General features: G+C 29.4%; 2 protein-coding genes across 2 annotated transcripts; one reads left to right on the top strand and one right to left on the bottom strand.

Moving 5' to 3' along the window:
• Positions 1–3,377: 3,377 nt before the first annotated feature.
• On the top strand, positions 3,378–4,545 carry BDBG_16135 (uncharacterized protein; the record flags this gene model as incomplete). The annotated part of the gene is made up of 2 exons (XM_031724141.1): positions 3,378–3,724; positions 4,410–4,545. Coding segments are annotated over 2 exons (482 nt in total), but the record flags the coding sequence as incomplete, so codon positions are not given.
• A 6,826-nt stretch (positions 4,546–11,371) lies between these two features.
• On the bottom strand, positions 11,372–11,538 carry BDBG_16134 (uncharacterized protein; the record flags this gene model as incomplete). Its single annotated transcript, XM_031724140.1, has 1 exon — positions 11,372–11,538. A coding segment is annotated over one exon (167 nt), but the record flags the coding sequence as incomplete, so codon positions are not given.
• Between the last annotated feature and the right edge of the window lie 9,007 nt (positions 11,539–20,545).

Genomic DNA, 20,545 nt, shown 5'->3' with positions numbered 1-20,545 from the left:
CTGTCAGATGCTATTAGTCACACAAATTCAGCAGCATGCAGTCTTCAAGTGTTCATCATTCTACCTGTTGTATGAATTGCATTCACACATTCTGGAGAATGCTTTGAAAAAGGTGAGAAAGAGAACAGCAGTTGCAGACACAGCAGGAATAACAGTTGCAGATGCAACAGTTGCGGACACAGAAGTGACAGACATGGAATCAAGATTGAAAGAGATCAGTCACACACATGCAAAAGCTAACAAGTTACTCCTGAACTGAGCAATTCAATTGAAAAGAATATGAGACTCACTAGTTAAGAAATCAAGTCTCAAGATAAGAACTTGAGTTCTTATATATAATAAGAGTTCTGAGAAGTTTCAATCTAGATGATTTGAGTTATATAAAATACTCAAATTACATTCTCTGAGAACATACACATTGAAAGAACCAGAGAGACAGATCTTATATAACTTAATAAATGATTCATACCTTGTGAAGACAAAGGTACAAGATCTGAGTAAATTATGATTATTCACAGCACTATCATCAGTGTTGAAAAAGAAGAGACTTATAATTGAAAAGTCTCATAAAGTAAGAGAAATTATAGATGCTTACAAATTAGATAATCTCACTTATTTCAATCTTTTCATGATTATAAGAAAAGAATAAGAAGAAATGAAGAAATCAGATAAATATCACACTTCAATAAGTAATGAGACTGTAGTCAGTTGTATAATAACACACTACAGACAGCAGATGCAATGCAGTAAAGAGCAGTCTCAGAGTGACAGACTTATACATGAGTCAGATTGCAGAAGAAAAAGAAATTCAGAGTTGAATTTAACTGTCTACATCAGTTTAATCACAGAGACAACAGAGAATGAAGTATCTGAAACATCTGCAGACACATGAGACCAAGTCATCTCAATTTCAGAAGATGCTCAGAGATCAGATGAGATTAGTTTCAAGAACCTGTTCACTGTACTGATCTGAGTGAGTGAAGAGAGACAGTATAATACATGAGACAGAATCACAAGATAAAAGCTGCTGAACCTAGTCACTGAATGCTGTATTATATAGAGATCATATAAGAGTAGTGACTAGCAGACAAAGAAAAAACATAAGAAAAGAAAAGAGAATGACTCAAGAGATAATGAATTGATTATCAACTGTAAGAATTGACTATAAAAAGGACAAATGTTATCATACATATCTTATTCATTTTCATACATCACATGTTTAATCTATTTTCAACACCATGTCACCTGAAAAATGTCAAAAATAAGGAAATCTCAAAACTCAAGATCTGTAAGAGATTTAAGAGCTGCAAGCTGGTCTTGCAACAATGCTGTGCATGTCTCTGATTCCTCTACTACTCTATGTATAACATTAATATTGTTCATTACAAGATTGACTGGAATATCAATATAGAAATGTGTAGACTGACCGTGTGACCGTGTCTGGAACCAGGACCAGATTTTTTAATAGTCTCATTACCAATTCGACTGATCCCATTACACAGTTTTAACATTAGATAGTAGTTTCATACTGTCTCAGTGAGACTTACTGTCTACTCTTGTCACATTTTTCAAATGAGACCATGATTTTCACTTCTCAATTTAAATTATTTTTATTGCTTTAAATGACTTTAAATCTCATTTGAGCATTACCAAAAAGTGTTACTTTTTAAAAAATTAAAAATAGTCTAAAAAAAACCTTAAAATGTCTAAAAATAGTAACTTTATGCCAAGAATGGAACTAAATGAGACCAAATGAGATCACTTTCTCATTTTTTTCAAGTCATGGTTCTATTTTAAGATCTGATATATAGTCACTTTACATGTTTTTTTGATAGCCAGTCCCAGCGGGATTCACGCCAAGAAATGTATAGGATCAGACCAAATGAGACTAAACGTGAAATTCATGGTCCCAGCGGCCAGTCTAGAAATGTGTACACATGCATGTAGAAAAATTGAAGAAGAGTGTGAAACTCACAGAATCAGAAGTCAGAGCAGAGAGAATAAAGATGAAAGAAATGAAAGAGAAAGAAGATGCAGAACTGAATAAATGATAATGAGAATTATCTGAGACTAAATGCTTATAATCTGATGTGTGCACAACCTTCCCTGCAGAGAAGGAAGAGAAAGTACTGAAAGAAGCTTAAGAGTAGAAGAGAATAGTCTCAGTGACATTGTCATTATTGATTAAAATAATCTCTGACACTGAAGCAACTAAGAATCATTGTTAGTATATGAAAATCACAAAATCAGAGATGAGAACAGTTATCAAATGAACATCTGCTGATCTTATAGTTGTACATATAATTACAATATGTACAAGGCTTCTCAGAAAGAGAGAGAGAGACAGAGAGAAATGTAGAAAGCAGAATACAGCATTTGAACAGTCTGTTCTCACAATGATATCTCAGATAAGGCATATAAGTCTCATGTCTGCAGGTGTAAAAGAGTATAACATTCATATTTCTATTTCTGAAAACATGAATATCTTTTGTCTGTATCATGAAGTCAGATGACAGATATCAGAGAATAGACTGATATGAATCTATTATTTCAAAGAAATTTATGAGAGCAGATATATCTGCAATATTAAATTTAATAATTGTGAAAAGTTTCTTAGTATCTGTGAATATCATAACTTTGTGTGATTCAAAGGTTGCTTGAGCCAGTGTACGATTACAGGCGTACGCCGGCATCTTATATACTGTACACTAAATTAATTGGTGGCCGCTATGGCCCCTTTACATTTGTAAGCAAGTTCAGAAGTGGCTGTGTTATTATCCAGTGGTTGTATGTTCTTTCAAACCACATTCTCCCCTACCAGATTCAGTCACACTCATGTGATCATGTCATACATCCTAGCTTCATGCAGATTAGTGTGCCACTAGTTTTCACAATTATGTGATCTATTTCTGATTTAGCTAGTGTTCTGTATACACTCTCATCAAGAAACTTTTACTATATTATATTTGTCATTCACTAACTTTTCTCATTCTTCAATTATCTTCATCATCATTGTTATTACAAACATTATCATCTCATTCAAGATTTCTACTTCTTCTTCTATTCAACTCTTTCTATCTGTTCATCTATTACATTGTACACATTTCTGGCAATGACCTCTCATTCTCATAACAAGTATTATTATAGTACTCATATCAGACAGTTTATTAGTAGTAAGTATAATGCATTGTGAAATATAACCAGAACTTGTTTATCTTCTAACAATTATCAGAATGTATTACTATGAATGACACATCTTCTTCATCTTCTTATACACTCTCAATTATTTTTTTTTCTCTCAGTAGACTTCTGATCATGTTTTCTGACATAATTTTACATGAACACAGATGCTGATATATTTATTTTTATTTATATAGAATCTTCACACATTGACAGATCTGCATTCATCAATGATAGTGAACTCAATATTAAATCATTGATTGAGAACTTGAAGAATATGATAATGAAGAAATTATCTATATTATGTATGACTGAGTCTTCTGTGTCTCTCTCTGCTCTCTCTGTTTCTTTCTCTGTCACTCTCTCTCAATCTTCTACACCTGCTCTGATGTCTGGTTCTTCTGCTTCTGCTATCTCTGTCTCTGAGTCTGATTCTCTCACTTCTGCTATCTCTGCTTCTTCTGGTTCTGCTGTCTCTACTTTTATTATCAGCTCTTCTCATTTCAAGAAGATATTGTATAGACTTAATGAATCACATTTTTCAGTATATATACTTTCACTCTTCTTACTGATCTCTAGAACAATTTATTGTACAAAGACTGTGTATGATATGACTATCTGAAGCTCAGTTATAAACACTGATTATTACATTCATTTTAAATATTCATGATAAGACAATTGTTCACTTATATCAGAGAATCACTCTCTCTCTTAACAGTATTAAGATTATAAGTCTTTTTCTTTTTCATCTTTTCTTTCTGACACTGATTTTTCTGTTCTTAGAAGAAATTGTTATGAGTTTTATTATATATAAAGTTATGATATTCACAGATATCAAGGAACTTTTTATAACTGTAAAGTTCAACATCACAGAGATATTCACTCTGATAAATTTCTTCAGAATAATAGATCTGTATCAGTCTATTCTCTAATATCTGTCATTCAACTTTGTAATGCAGATAAAAGATATCTGTGTTTTCAGAAACAGAAACATGAATATTGTACACTTTTACACTTATAGATATGAGGCTCATATGTCTTGTCTGAGATGTCATTGTGAGAATGAGCTGTTCACACACTGTGTTCTACTTTCTGTATTTCTTCATGTTTCTCTCTCTCTTTCTGAGAAGTCTTGTGTGTGTTCTAATTACACATACAATTCTAAGATCAGTAGATGTTCATTCAGTAATTATTTTCTCTGTCTTTGCAGTTTCATACACTAATAATAGTTCTTAGTTACTTCAGTGTCAGAGATCATTTTAATTGAAGATGATAACACTGCTGAAACTACTCTCTTCTATTCTCAAGCTTCTTCTATCACTTTCTCTTCCTTCTCTGCAGAGAAGGTTATATACATACTGAGTTGTAAGTATTCAGTTCTGAATAACTTCTACTATCATTTATTCAGTTCTATGTCTTCTCCTTCTTTCATTTCTTTCATCTCTATCTTCTCTATTCTGACTTCTGATTCTGCAGGTTCTGTGCTCTTCTTCAATTTTTCTACACATATATATACACATTTCTATATTGGCATTTCAGTCAATCTTGTGATAAATGACATTAATATTGTACACAGAGCAGTAGAGAAATTGAAGATATATATAGTATTATTATAAGAGCAGCTTGCAGCTCTTAAATTGCTTACAGATCTTGAGTTTTGAGATTTTCTTTATTTTTGACATTTTTCAGATAACATGATGTTGGAAGTAGATTAAACATGTGATGTATAAAAATGAATGAAGTGTGTATAATAATATTTATCTTTTACAGCTAACTCTTATAGTTAGTGATCAATTTATTATCCCTTTTCTTTTCTTACACTTTTTCTTTATCTGCTAGTCACTACTTCTACATAATCTCTATATAATATAGTATTCAGTGACTAGGTTCAGCAGCTTTCACTTTTTGTAATTCTATCTTATGTATTATACTGTCTCTCTTCACCCACTCAGATCACTACAGTAAACAGCTTATTAAAACTAATCTTACTCAATCTCTGAGCATTCTCAGAAGTCAAGATAACTTGATCTCACATATTTATGAATGTTTCAGATGATTCATTCTCTATTATCTCTGCAATTGAACTGATGTAAACAGTTAAATTTAACTCTGAATTTCTTTTTCTTCTGTAATCTGACTTATATATAAGTCTGCTACTTTGAGACTGTTCTTTGCTGTGTTACACTTGCTATCTGCAGTGTGTTATTATACAATCAGCTACAGTCTCATTACTTATTAAAGTATGATATTCATCTGATTTCTTCATTTCTGCTCATTCTTTTCTTATAATTGTGAAAAGATTGGAATAAGTGAGAGTATCTGATTTATAAGTATCTATGATTTCTCTTACTTCATAAGACTTTTCAATTACAAGTCTCTTCTTTTTTAATGCTGATGATAGTGCTGTAGATGATTATAATTCACTTAAGTCTTATATCTTTACTTTTATAAGATGTGAATTATTTATTAAGTTGTGTAAGATCTGTCTCTCTGATTCTTTCAATGCATATATTCTCAGAGAATGTGATTTGAGTATTTTATATGACTTAAATCATCTAGATTGGAACTTCTCAGAACTCTCATTATGTATGAGAACTTACATTCTCATCTTGAGACTCAATTTCTTAACTAGTGAGCCTTGTATTCTTTTCAATTGAATTGCTCAGTTCAGAAGTAACTCATTAGCTTTTATGCATGCATGGCTGATCTTCTTCAATCTTGGTTCCATTTCTGTGACTGCTGCATTCACAACTGCTGTTTCTGCTACATTCACTACTGTTGTACCCACAACTGTTGTATTCACAACTGCCGTTTCCTTCCTCACCTTTTTCAAAGCATTCTCTGAAATGCATGAATGCAATTCATACAACAGGTAGAATAATGAACACTTGAAGACTGTATGCTATTGAATTCATGTGACTAATAGTGCCTGCTCAAGATATTCATCTCATAGTCTCATAGACTTACTCACTAGATATTTCATCAGCATGTTGCTCAAGATTTCATTCAAGCATTTTATCTTCTCATTCATTCATGAATAATATGGCATTGTTCTATGATATCTTGTCTGTAACTGACTTATGAAATGCCTCACTACTTCTTCTATAAGATTTGCACTATTATCAGTTAGAATATTATACAGCATTTCATAGTTGATATAGATCTTATCATATAGAAACTTCACTATCATCTTCTCTATCACCTCTGCAACTGCTTTCATGACTGGCCAGTCAGTAGTGTAATCAATAGCAGTGATTATTCATCAATTTTCATTTAATGTTTATAATAATATGTCTATGAGATTCATCTCTCATTGTTTGAACAGAGGTATTATACACTTTATCTGATATTGTGCTTTCTCATATTCTAATCCTTTCTTAGATTCTTTTGCAATCTGTCAATTCAGACACTTATAAGTGTATATCTGAATGTTCTTGGCCATGCTTGATCAGTATACTCTTGATTCAAGTATATTTATAAGTGTAGAACTTTTTAAGTGACTGAATTCCTTGTGAATGTAAGTCATTAAGTTGTATCTAAATAAATATTCTAGATAGAGAGCTTCTGCATATTCTAGATCACAGTAAAACATAACATCATTTTTCAATTTTCTCAGCTTGAAGTTCAGAAGCATCTCTTCTACTACTTTTATAAGACACTTATTATTCAACATCTTGCTATTCTTCAAGTGAGAGATTATTATATTCACTCATTCTGATTCCTTGCACTCTCTCAGTGTGTTTAATACACACTTCTCTTATATCTAGTTCACAGAATTCTTATTCATGAAATCAGATCTGCAACTGATTGCATCAGATATCACAGTATCTGATTTCTTTCAGTATTTGATATGAAGATTATATACTTCAAACTCTGAGATTCAATATACTAAGCATTTAAAAGGTTTTATTATTAATTATAGATAGATAAGACTTTCATGATCTGTAATCACTGTTGTTATATGCTTATTATTGATATATCTATTTCATAACATCAGCACATGCTTAATCACTAGCAATTCCTTTTCATACACTGAGTAATTGAGCTCAGCACTTGATAGTTTTCTATCATTATATATCACTGAGTGCAGCTTACTGTTCTTGCTGATCTGTAGAAGAGTATCTCTGATAGCTCATTCAGATGCATCTGTCTTAATATAGAAAGATTTATTATAATCTGATTGAATAAGCACTGAGAATATTATTATACATTTTCTCAGTGTGAGAAAAGTCTCTTTGCACACAGCATTTCAGATGATTGAATGAAACTTCTTCTTTCACAGATTATTCATTTGTCCTAAGAGATCTGAGAGTGATACAGATACTTATATAAAATCCCTGATAAATCTGCAGTAATATAAGATTAACTTAAGAAACTGTTGTATATAATATATATTTCTCAGTCACAGTTAATTCACTATAACATTCAATTTCTCTGAAATAAGATATATACAGTCATTACTTACTACATGTTCTATGAACTTTAACTCTTTCATTTCAAACACATACTTTGTTAATTTGATATAGAGCTTATGCTCTGTCAGAGTTATAAGCACTTCATTAAGATGCTTCAGATATTTATTATATAAGTTTGAAAAGACTAGAATGTTATCAAGATATATAAGACATGAGATTTCATTCTGTTTATAAAGAATCATATTCATCATTATTTGAAAGATAATAAGTGCATTTATCAGATCAAATGACATTGTCAGGAATTCAAACTTCACTTATTATATATTAAACATGGTTCACAGAACTGACAGTTCATTCATACATATCTATCAGTATTCTGAGAGAAGATCAATCTTCAATAGATATCAGGCATTTTCAACTGTATTCAACTGTTGTCGAATTCATGACAGTGAATATTCATTCTTGATCATAAGCTTGTTGAGTGCTTGATAATTGATACACATTCACTACTCCTCACTCATCTTTTTCATGAATAGAACTGGAAAGCCTTACACACTTGATGAGAGTCATATAAGACCATATTCTAGAAGATCTGTAATCTAACACTTCTGTTCTTCAAGATGCATTTATAACAGAGAGTACACATTTCAGTTGACTGGTTTTATATTCTCTGTGTCAATCTCATGTACAAATCCTCATTTCAGCAGCAATTCTGATAAAGAATCTATTCAGAAGATCTTCTTATACTTCTTCAGAAGCTTCTTCATATACTTATCCTTCTATATATTCTTTATCTTGATTTTCTCTACTTTCAGGTCCTGTATAACATACAGAATGCTTTCAGATAAGATCTTGTGAATTGTTCTCTTTACTTATTAATATGTAAGCAGATTTAATTCTTCTATATCAGAGATATGAAATATTCTTCTCATATTAGTTGATAGAATTGTATGAACTGTTTTCTTCTTATCAGTTAATTATATATAACATGTACATCATTGAATCTGTGAATTGAATCTTTGAAATCAATTGAGTCTGAGTATAAGATTGTATTTCACATTCTGCAGCTCTTGCACTCAAATATAGCAAGATTATTCTCTGAAGTACAAGAGAACTCTTACTCTTACAGATGATATTAAATATCAGTTATCAGATAATCTTATACATCAGATATTCTTCACTCAGCAGACTTCTTTCAGTCTTTAAATCATATAATTATTAATATATTATATAGAAGCTTCTGTGTCTGTGAACACTTTTACAGTCATCTCTCAATTCTTACTCAAGTGTCTCTTATACATTAACATTTTAAGCTCTAAGATATTGAGATAAGCATCTGCTTCATTATTCTCACCTGCACTTCATTCAGAAGTCTGCTTTCTCTTAATGTTTGCAGAATTCAGAGAGTTATTTAACATGAGCATCTCTTTCACTTTGAAGACTTTTCATACAATATTAGCAAGTGTCTTCAAGCTCACTGATTCTGCTAGTTTTTTAACTCTCTTACTTCTCTTAACTGTGTATACTGTGTGAAATCTTTTGTATCATGATTTTAGCATTCACAGTTGAAATAAGCTTAATACTCATAATATCAAGATTTTCACTCAGAGAATCTCTTTTTCAGAAAATTCAGTACTTTAGTGATAGCATTCAGATCTAGATTTATTGCATTCAGATGTATAACTTGTATTATAGAAGTCTGATTATCTATTCTTCACTGAGACATACTTGATTACAGTATTTTCTATCATAATTAACTCACTTATTTCTATACAATGAGAATGTTGTACACTTCTTTCACTATGTCTGATTGTAAGATTAAGCATTTCTATTCTACTCTTAACTCAGATATAAGATCATAAATGAAGATCTGTAAACAGAAAGATGTTAGAAGCTCTTCATTCAATATAAGATAGTATAAGCTGAAGTGTGTGAAGTATGATGTAAGATCACTTACTTATCTACACTCAGTGAAGTGTTTGTAACACTTATCTCACATATTCACTTTCTCAAAGTTATACAAGATTCATTTGAAAAACTCATTTCATATTCATGAGAATGAATATCACTTCAGATCTGTAAGATTTATCTTTTCATCAGTCATTCATAATGACTTCACTTTTCTATATAGAAATGTGACAGATCTTAAAACTTGTTAAAATTTCATTGACTGCCTGTCTGTGAGTTCACATTCGATTCAATAATATGATTACATCTGACTTAGTCAGCTGATTACAGCATCATTTTTTCAGTCACTATTGAAGCTTGATAACTCAAGCAGATCTTCTGACTTGATATATTTCATACTCAGATTCTCATTCTGTGCAGTGATCTCTGATGATGTATACACTTCTGAAGAGGTTATGAACAATTATGATGAGATCTTCAGATTCAGTGTAGTCATCTATCTGTGTAAATATTTGATCTTCTGCTGCAGATCTAAGACCTGGTTTTCTCTATTCTTAATAATGATGATAATTGTGTCAGTGAAGCTCTTCATAGTGAATGCTTAATTTACTGCAAATGTCAATTGTTATTTGACTTCTGTCTCAGCCTGCTACTGTGTACACAAGGTCTTAATCTTGTTTAGAATTCTCATACATGTACAGAGCTTCAATTTCAGTTCAGCAGTTTCAGCTGCTTTTCTTACTACTTTGAGTAAATTCTCTGAGAGATTCTGTATACCTTCTGGTTCAGATAGCAGAGAAGAGTGTTATTTATATTAACTAGAGAAGATATTCATTTCAGTGATTTCTCATTGATTATATAATATCTATTGTTATATGGCTATATTGTTATATTACTATATTGTTATATCACTATATTATTATATGATTTCTGTTATCATTATATAACTTTAGTGATGATCATCTCTCTCTTTTTATCCTTCTTTTTAGTAGGGAGCAGACTTCTTTGAATCTGGTTCATCACTCTCATCTCCTTTCTCACACCTCATCTTTTCGCATACATGGCATTCATCTGAGTGTGGAGTTTTTCCTTAACAAGTGAAGCAGTATCAAACAGATACTCTTTCACTCACTGCTCTTTATACACTATCTTTTAAGATGTTCTAGAACCACACTGATATAATAACTATGAATCACTTTGTAGACAGAATTATCACATTCTGGAGAAGCCTGCACTTCTCACCAGTTTTTAGACATGCTATCAGATGTGATTCAAAGGTTGCTTGAGTCAGTGTATAATTACAGACATACACCGGCATCTTATATACTGTGCACTAAATTAATTGATGGCTGCTATGACCTCTTTACATTCGTAAGCAAGTTCAGAAGCAGCCGCATTATTATCCGGCGGTCGTACGTTCTTCCGAACCACATTTGTATATAATAAAACTCATAATGATTTCTTCTAAGAACAGAAAAATCAGTGTCAGAAAGAAAAGCTGAAAAAAAGAAAAGACTTACAATCTTAACACTGTTGAAGAGAGAGATGATTCTTCAGTATAAATGAATATAATAATCAGTATCTGTGACTGAGCTTTAAATAGTGGTGTCATAGACAGTCTTCATGCAATAAATCATTCTAGAGATTGATAAGAAGAGCAGAAGTATACATACTAAGAAATGTAATTCATCAAGTCTATGCAATATCTTCTTGAAATGAAGAGAGCTGAAAATGAAAGCAGAGACAGCATAGGCAGAGAGGGCAGAAGTAGCAGAAGCAGAAGTAGCAGAAGTGAGAGTTGCAGAAACAGAAATAGTGAGAGCAGAAGAACTGAAAACAGAGACAAGTGTAAAGAATTAGAGAGAGACAGCAGAGAAAGAAGCAGTAGCAGAAAAGGCAGAGAGAGATGCAGAAGACCTAGTTATACATAGTATAGACAATTTCTTCATTATTATAATCTTCAAGTTCTTGATTAACAATTCAACATTGAGTTCATCATTATCAGCAGATGTGAATCTGTCAACACATGAAGATTCTATATAAATAAAAACAAACATATCAGAATCTGCAACTATGTAAAATCGTGTCAGAAAACATGATCAGAAGCTGCTGAGAAGAAAAACAGTTAAGAGTGTATACAAAAGTGAAGATGATATATCATTCATAATAATATATTCTAATAATCATTGAAAGAAAAACAAGTTCTGATCATATTTCATAATATGTTACACTTACTGCTAATGAACTGTCTGATATGAGTAATATAATAATACATAGTATGAAAATGAAGAGTCATTGCTAGAAACACATATAATATAATAGATGAATGAATATAAAGTGTTGAATAGAGAGAGAAACAGAAATCTGAAATGAGATAATAGTAGTTAATAATGATGATGATGAAGAAGAGAGTTGAAGAATGAAAAAAGTTAGTAAATGAGTGATGTAATATAGTGAAAGTTTCTTTGTGAGAGTGTATAAGAGATACTAGCTGAATCAGATATAAGCTGTATAATCATGAACACTAGCAGCGCACTAATTCGCATGAGGCTAGGACTTATATCACAGTCACATGAGTGTGACTGAATCTGATAAGAGAGAATGTGATTCAGAAGAATGTACAACTGCTGAATAATAACACAGCCACTTTCAAACATGCTTACAAATGTAAAGGGGCTCTAGCGGCCACTAATTAATTTAGATAACATATATAAGAAGCCGGCGTACGCCTGTAATCGTACGCTGGCTCAAGCAACCTTTGAATCATAAAATACAGAGAGAGATCTATTCTTTCAGATTATGAGACAGTTATACATAGTCTGTATCATCTCAGTAACTGATTATGAAGTTTAAGTTTAATAGAATAATCAAGAAAATTTCACTGAACTCTTTTAAAGTCTGTAAAACAGAGCTTTGAGAAGAATTCTGAAAGTATTCAAATTATCTTCTATTAAAGCAATGAAAATTGAAGTTTCAATTCCTTGTTCTACTATTAGATTTGAAAAGATCTGTATAAACTATACTCTGAGAGTTATAAAGATAAGCTTAAATTATATAATCAGAGAAAGAGTCTCTTCTTCATTTTCATCAATTAACTCAGGAAATAAACTGAATTAAAATAGACTTCTTGATTGAAATGATAACAATTCTTTAAAGAAAATGCTCTCTTAACTATATAGACTATATTCACTGATTAAAAATCAATTTTCTTTATTCAATATTGAGAAAGTTAATCATGAGAAGAAATTTCTCTGAAGAGAAAAGCTTGAATCTCTTATAGACTTATAAATAAGTAAACTATCTAAAGAGAGAGAATATGAACAGTAATTAAAGAAGATGTCTATAATTAATATAAAAGACTCTATTCTGATTTACTCAGATGACTTAAAAAATAAGAATTTAAACAGATTAGATGCAGATATTGCTTATACTGAAGATAATATCAATTTTATCTTAGATTTCTGAAATTTAGACAGTGAATCTGAAGTCTTTGATACTGAACTATTTATAATAGTGAAAGCTTTGAAACTAATTGAAATAAAATCTTATAAAATAGAAAATAGTTTGAAAGAGGCATTAATATTCTCTAATAGTCAAACTGCTTTAAAAAAGACTTAGAAATAGTCAGATTCATAATAATCAAATGAATCTTAAACTGATTTTAAATTCTGCTTTGAAAATTCAAAAGAGAAGAACATTAAATTTGATAATTCATCTGCAATGAGTTCCTGCTTATATGAGTATTCATGACAATGATTTGACTGATTTAGCTGTAAAAAGAGTTCAGAATTAAGCAGATCTATTGAAAAAACAGTGTCCTGGTCTTTTATAAAGAAAAAGAGAAAAGAATCTTATTTAAACAAATGAAATGAAAGCTGACAGAAATAAAAGAAGAGTATACATTATTCAAGATTTGAAATCAAACTCAAGTAGAAATCTTGTTTAATCAAATATACAAAGAAAGTATTCTCATCTATAATTCAGCTGAAACTAGAACATGATTATTTCAAATCTTATATACAAAGATTTGATAATAGATTTCATTCAATAGAATGCTTATTCTGCAATGTAAATGAAAATCTTGAGTATATTATAATACACTGTGCAGTATACAATAGTCTCAGAGTCAGATTAAAAGAGAAGTATGATTTAAATTAATTAAATATAAGGTTCTTATTCTCAATTGAGACAGGAATTAAATACTTAATAGACTTTCTATCAGAAACTCAAGCAGCTACTAGATGATGACTGAATTCAGAAAGATCTGAATATGAAGAGGTGAAAATTGATCAGATATAGTCTGTTAAAACAGCTATACACTATCTTTTAATAATTTTATTTTATTATAGTCTCTCTTTACATTAGATGTTCTTTTCTGTTCTTTTCTATCTACTTATTTAAGATGTCTATCTTTAAGACTTTGTTCTCTTTTCTTTTGTCATGATATTTCCAAATGATTTCAAAGTATCAGAAGCTGTTAAAATACTGTAATTTGTAAAGAGTTTTTATATTCTAGGCTGGAATTTTCTGATTTTGCATATCTGAAATTGATAAATGTATAATAGTGAACTCTATAGATATTAGAAACACTCTAAGAACTAAAAGTTCTCAGGTAGATGTCATAGTCTCTAACTACATACATCTTTAATCGAAGAAGAATAATAATAATAATAATAATAATCAGCATAATTCTGAGGACAGTCTTTCATTCATCTTCAGACTGTATTCACAGCTGTGTATATATATTAATTATATTTAGTTGTGTGAATATAATCGCTTGTGTGAGACAGTTGATCACATTCTCAATCAGAGACAGAGAATAGTAACTCTTTGTAGTCTTGAAGTTGAGATCACAGTAGTTCATATATAATATGAGATCTTCATTCTTCTTCTTCATAAACATCACAAAGACTCTCACAGATGTCTGTGAAGATGAAATGAAGTCATTCTTTATATTCTTCTCTACATAAGTCTGCAGAGCTTCTGTCTCATAATGAGAGAGCTTATAGATTGATTCTCAGAAGTGTTTCTACTCTTCTATGAAATCTATTATTAGATTCTTCTCATGATGAGATGAAAGCTCAGCTGCTTTAACTGAACTGAATATCTCTGCAAGGTCTCAGTATTTCTCTAATATCTGAAGCTCAGTTTTCATGATTACAAAGTTCTCAGACATTCAGAAAGTTATCACATAGATGAACTTATCTTCTCTAATTAACTCTGCAGTATTAACTAATTCTATCTCTGTTAAATGAAGTCATTCTTTAGATTCTTCTCTATATAAGTCTGCAGAGCTTCTGTCTCATGATGAGAGAGCTTATAGATTGATTCTTAGAAGAGTTTCTACTCTTCTATTAAATTTATTATCAGATTCTTCTTATGATGAGATAAAAGCTTAGCTGTTTTAACTGAACTGAATATCTCTGCAAGATCTCAGTATTTCTCTGATATTTGAAGCTCAGTTTTCATAATCACAAAGTTCTCAGACATTTATAAAGTTATTATATAGATAGACTTATCTTCTCTAATTAACTCTGCAGTATTAACTGATTCTATCTCTGTAAGTAAGTCTGTTAATACTGATTAGAAGTATAAATCTGACTTAGAGACAGCTATGTACAGATTATATTCTTAAAGTTATATAAGTCTTAAGTATATATCATCTGTGATGTCTGTAATAATCACAGTTTCTGCAAATTTTCTTTCAGTTGCAGAGAGTTCTTATAATTCAAAGATAACTGTTGTGAGTTTCTCAGCTCTCAGATCTGAGTTCTCATACCCTGCTTATTATAAGAGTAGATTCTCAGTTTTTATTACTCAGTTTATTCACTGCATAAGTTTCAGAGACACTACAGTGATCTGAGATTCTGAGTTTGTTATTACTTCTTATACTTATGAAGCAGCAGTACTGCATTACAGTCTCTTCTCACAAGCATGCATGTTTGTTAAGAGAGTAACAGATTCAGATATCAGCTTTAAGACACTTAAGAAGACAGTTACTGACTCTGTCTGTAACTTCTTAAATTTCTATTTTAATTTATTAGAACAGTTTGCACAGATATATTCTGATTTAAAATAGATAAAGTAGAGACTCTTTTTCTTAATCTCTGTATTATATACTCTGTTTATATGAGCTTATAAAGCTCTTTCTTTTCACTTAGTAGTCAGATATGAATCTCTCTATATCTTATTATCTTTTCTTAATATCTCTGTTCTCTGTTATTCTGACTCTTATAGAGCTAATTGATAATTCACTCTTTATAAGTCTGTGACTCTCACAGTAATCTATAAGCAGTGAATAAGAGATATTAGTTTCTTCAGAGTTAAGAGCTTAGTATCTTACTTAATAAACTTATTCTATATATCTTTATTCAGTCTATTTAAAAATATTATTATTCAGGTCTTGTTTCAGAGCTCTGTTTTCACAGATCTCAATTCATATCACAGTTTTATAAAGTGCTATAAGTAATTTTCATTACATTTCTCATCTCTTTTTCTAATATTAATGATTATAGCTCAGATATTCTCTGTTCATCTCACAGAGTCTCTTAATTTATTCTCTAAATAAATCTTGAGAACAGATTAGTGAGATATCTCATAATTATTCTTTAAATAATTCAGTTAATTCTTGACTTCAGTGTAGTAGAGGCCTGTTATTATATAGATAACAGCTTTTTCATCTTTCATATTACATAGCTGAGCTTATAAGTCAATTTCAAAGATAAACTTATAAAAGCTTTTATAGATTGTAATTCAGTAGATAATCTTAAGTAATTACAGCTTAAGAAAGTTTCTTTTCAGTTTGTAGATATCTCTGAAGATTATATCTAGAAACTCAGTTTAAAAGTCTTTACAGATAGTAAGCATTTCTTATAGACAAATAGCTTAATTCTGTAGAAAATGTTCAAGAATGTTGTTTACTAAGATTAATTTATTCATAAGTTTAGAGAGTTTCTCTGTCATAGATACAGAGAATAATATTCTATAAGTAATTAATAAGTTCTCTGAGAGTTCTTTTATAGAAGTTATTTATAATTTAGATAGCTACTTCTGAGTGTCTGTAGTAGAGTTTATAGAGATTAAAGTATATAAGTTTCTAGTTCTTTCAGTTATAATAGACAGTTACTGACTGACAGAGCTTGAAATATAAGAATAAGTACTCACAGACAATTATTCAGATATTTATAGCTTGATATAATATATACTGATAGCTACTAGAAGTACTCATAGTAGAAAGATAAATGTAGAGATTAAATGTATAATAGTATTCAAGCTGAGTTGTGAATAGTAGTCATGAACTTCAGTTTATATAGTTATATGTAGTTAAGAGCTGCTAACTCTATTAATTACATGAGAGATAGAAATAGAGGTAAAGAATCCGCAAGAAGCGGGATTTCTTACAAACTTTTCAAGCTGTCTGAGGTGATAATTGCGGCTTAAGCAGCTCTTGTTCAGAGATATTATATGTACATGTTAACGGTGTTGAACATCTTTTACTTCTAGTAATTGATGTGAATTCAAGTGAGATAGTGTTGTCTTTAACAGTGAAGCTGCTCACAGAAGTATATTCACTGTCTATACTTCTATTTATATAAGAATACAGAGATTGCTTACAGACTTGTTGTAGAAGTCTGTAGTAAGTTAATTAATTTTAAAATCAACAAAGTTCTTTTTAATTTATGATAAGCAGCTGTGAAACTACTAATACAGCATTTCAGAATATAATTAAGTCTTTAATTCAAGAATGAAGTGTAAGAATTTGATTTAACATAGAATTAGTGAATTCTTATATACAAGAAGAGATACAATCTGATGAAGATAATATAATAGAGTAGTTGATTATATTATCAAGATCTATCTATTATGCAGCTTTTTATATGTAATAGATATGTATTAAGTAATTGATGAACACCTTACTTAGGCAGAAGCAGTCGGCCCGTAGAGACAGAATTTGACAATTTCAAATATTAATAGTTTCAGATTCACTTTTTAAATAAAAATTCAGTTTTAGATAAAGAATATATTAGAAGTCTTAGTTATATTTTCATTCTGATCTTATTATTGAGAATGATACTAAATGAGATTATGAAATCATTTCTTACTTATGTAATATTGTAACGTAGTATTTATTTATTGAAAATTTAACAGAGAGTACTACTAAATATTATTATTTTTTTAAATACAGATTATAATTCATATAATTTAAATTCTAAAAAAATAAAAAAAATTAAGATTACAGAGTTATAGTATTTTTAAAATATTCACCTCTCAGAGTCTTTACAACATTTATTATTAATTATATATTTCTTATAGTGAGAGTAATACAGTTATAATAAGTCATTATTTTAATACTACTTAATAAATAATCAGTATATATCTATATAAATATAAATAATTAGAAAATATACACTGAAAAAATATGATCAGAATAAACTCTGCTATCACTTAAATTATATTAAGAGTAGAATACTGAAATTAATAATTCTTCTCATTGATTTCACAGATAAAATATATAAAGACGATTTTAAAAAATATAAAATTCTTTAACTTCTGCTAAAAACAGATCAAATGAAGAGACTCTATTTTCATAATATCAGAGGCTGAGTATTATTAAATAGCATTACTTTCATGCGATATATATATACTTATTTGAGTGATTTACTCTCTGTATATATAACTGAGAGTTACAGCTTTCTCACATCACATAACACTCATTGAGATACTGCTGCTGATATGCAACTTATACAGCTTTTCAATTCAGTATATACTGAATATATACAGCTCTAGATGCTGAGACTATATTGAGTATTATATTCTGATATAATACTCACTTTTCTCAGACTATATTTCATTTGAGAGAGAAGAGAGAATGTAACTACTGTTTTATTAAAAGAGAGATAGATAATTAATATTCTAGAAGATAATTTAATTTCTTCTATATTTATTAAAAATTTAATTAATCTATACTCTTTAATTTGAGAATTTCTGAGAGTGTTTTAATAGTTTTCATACCAGCTTGAAATTAGTGATGATTTAAAAAAGAGAAAAGAGAGAAGAAAGAAATAAGAATAACTGATTTTTATAATATAAAAACAGAGAATTGCTGCAATTATTCTCTTTAATAATAAAGATCTGTTTTCAGTATGTATCTCTGATATAGATTATATAATAACTGTATACAAAGAATATTAACAGTATATATATTAAATAAAGATAATATTGCTATATAATACTATAGCTGTTCTATACATCTCTGAAAGCTGTTAATATTTTCTTTAAGTCTCTTTATATTTGATAAGTTAATAACATATTTTAATACACTCTCTCTTCTATAAAAATCTCATTATTATTATTATTATCACTATTATCATCACTATTATTATCATCACTATTATTACTACTATTATTACTATTGTCATTTTCATTATTATTATTATTATTATATTATTGCTGACTGCTTTCTCTGTCTTCTCTGTCTTTTCTGCCTTTACTCTCTCTTTTAATACTTATTAAAATCATGTTATTCTTCTTCAAATATTCTGTGATTTTATGAATTATCAAGACACGTGAGCACTGTTATAGATTGAAGAGAGAGAAGAAGAAGATCTTTAAATAAGAGAAGACAGATTATAAGATATATTATAATACTTTGAAAAAACTCTGTAAGAGAGTAGATTAATAACAATTTCAAGTTACACTTCTAATAAATTTAAACTGAACTAAGTATAGAAATAATACAGATAATACTACATGTGAGAGATTGAAAAAAAAAGACAGTGAAAAGTCTTATATAATAGTGATAAGATCAGAAGAAGTTCTGAGAATAATTTAAGACTAAGATGAAAAGAGAAAGAGAGAAGAAAAGTATTACTATAAATAAGCAGCAGCAGAAGAAGATTGAGAAGATGTTAAAGTAAAAGATAAAGAAATTAAAACTGATAAATTTTTTATTAAGAGATAATAAATTTTAATAATACTTCTATTCTTTAATTAATTAACAGAAGCTGATAGAGAAGAAGAGAATTGAGATCTTATTCAGATCTTACATACACTTTATAATTTAGAATATTAAGAAAACACCTCTACTCTCTGAGTATATCAATCTGCTCACTACTGAAGTAAAACCTGAGATAGCAGATTAAAAAATACAGAATTTTGAGATATAGATTAATCTGACTAAGAAGAAGTAGTATGAACTGTTCTCTGAGAAAGCAGACAAAAGAGATTTTAAGATAATCATTATCTCAGATAAGTAGAAAAAGAAGAAGAATGAGAATAAGAAATAAATTATAAAGAATAATAAAGAGAAGAATGAGAAAGAAAAAGAAAAAGAGAAAGAGAAGAAAAATAATAAATAAAAAAGTTTTTTTCTATTCTATATTAATTAGTTATATTAAATAATAATTGAAATTAATTTTAATTTTCAAAAATTATTATGCAAGTTGTAATCAATATTAGAAATAATATATACAAATATATTTAACTAGCATGATTCACAAATTATTGTAATATATAAGTATCAACATTTTTTCAACATTGATATTTACAATATTAATATATTTTTAATAATACAATCTGATAATATAATTTAATAACACTCTTTTTTACAAGATTAATATATTTTAAAAAATATAATAGAGATTGATTCAGATTATTTATTTACTTTTATACATTGATAATATTCAATCAGATTTATTATTATTATATTTTTTTCATTATACTCATATGCAAGCAGAGCTTATGATGAGTCCTGGCGTGATGTTAAATACAGGTCAAGTGTTGATTATACAGGAGGAAATACAGGTGTTGAGACCACGCCAAGATAACAAGAACATAGAAAAATACAAAGAAGTGACAATTAGATACATGTGATAATAACTTTTCAGCTCAGAAACATAGAGCAATTTATTGAAGCAATATGTACACCTCTGTATTTATTAGAAACCTGAGGTGCTTGGGTTCCGGATTAATGTATTCTCTACGGGTTTCGAACTCACATGCCTTGGTTTCTCACACCAAGATGCTACTGAGTGGCTGCATTA

The sequence above is a fragment of the Blastomyces gilchristii genome, assembly GCF_000003855.2.
Source record: "Blastomyces gilchristii SLH14081 genomic scaffold supercont1.1, whole genome shotgun sequence".
Lineage (NCBI taxonomy): Eukaryota > Fungi > Ascomycota > Eurotiomycetes > Onygenales > Ajellomycetaceae > Blastomyces > Blastomyces gilchristii.
This window is presented reverse-complemented; position numbering and strand designations above follow the sequence as displayed.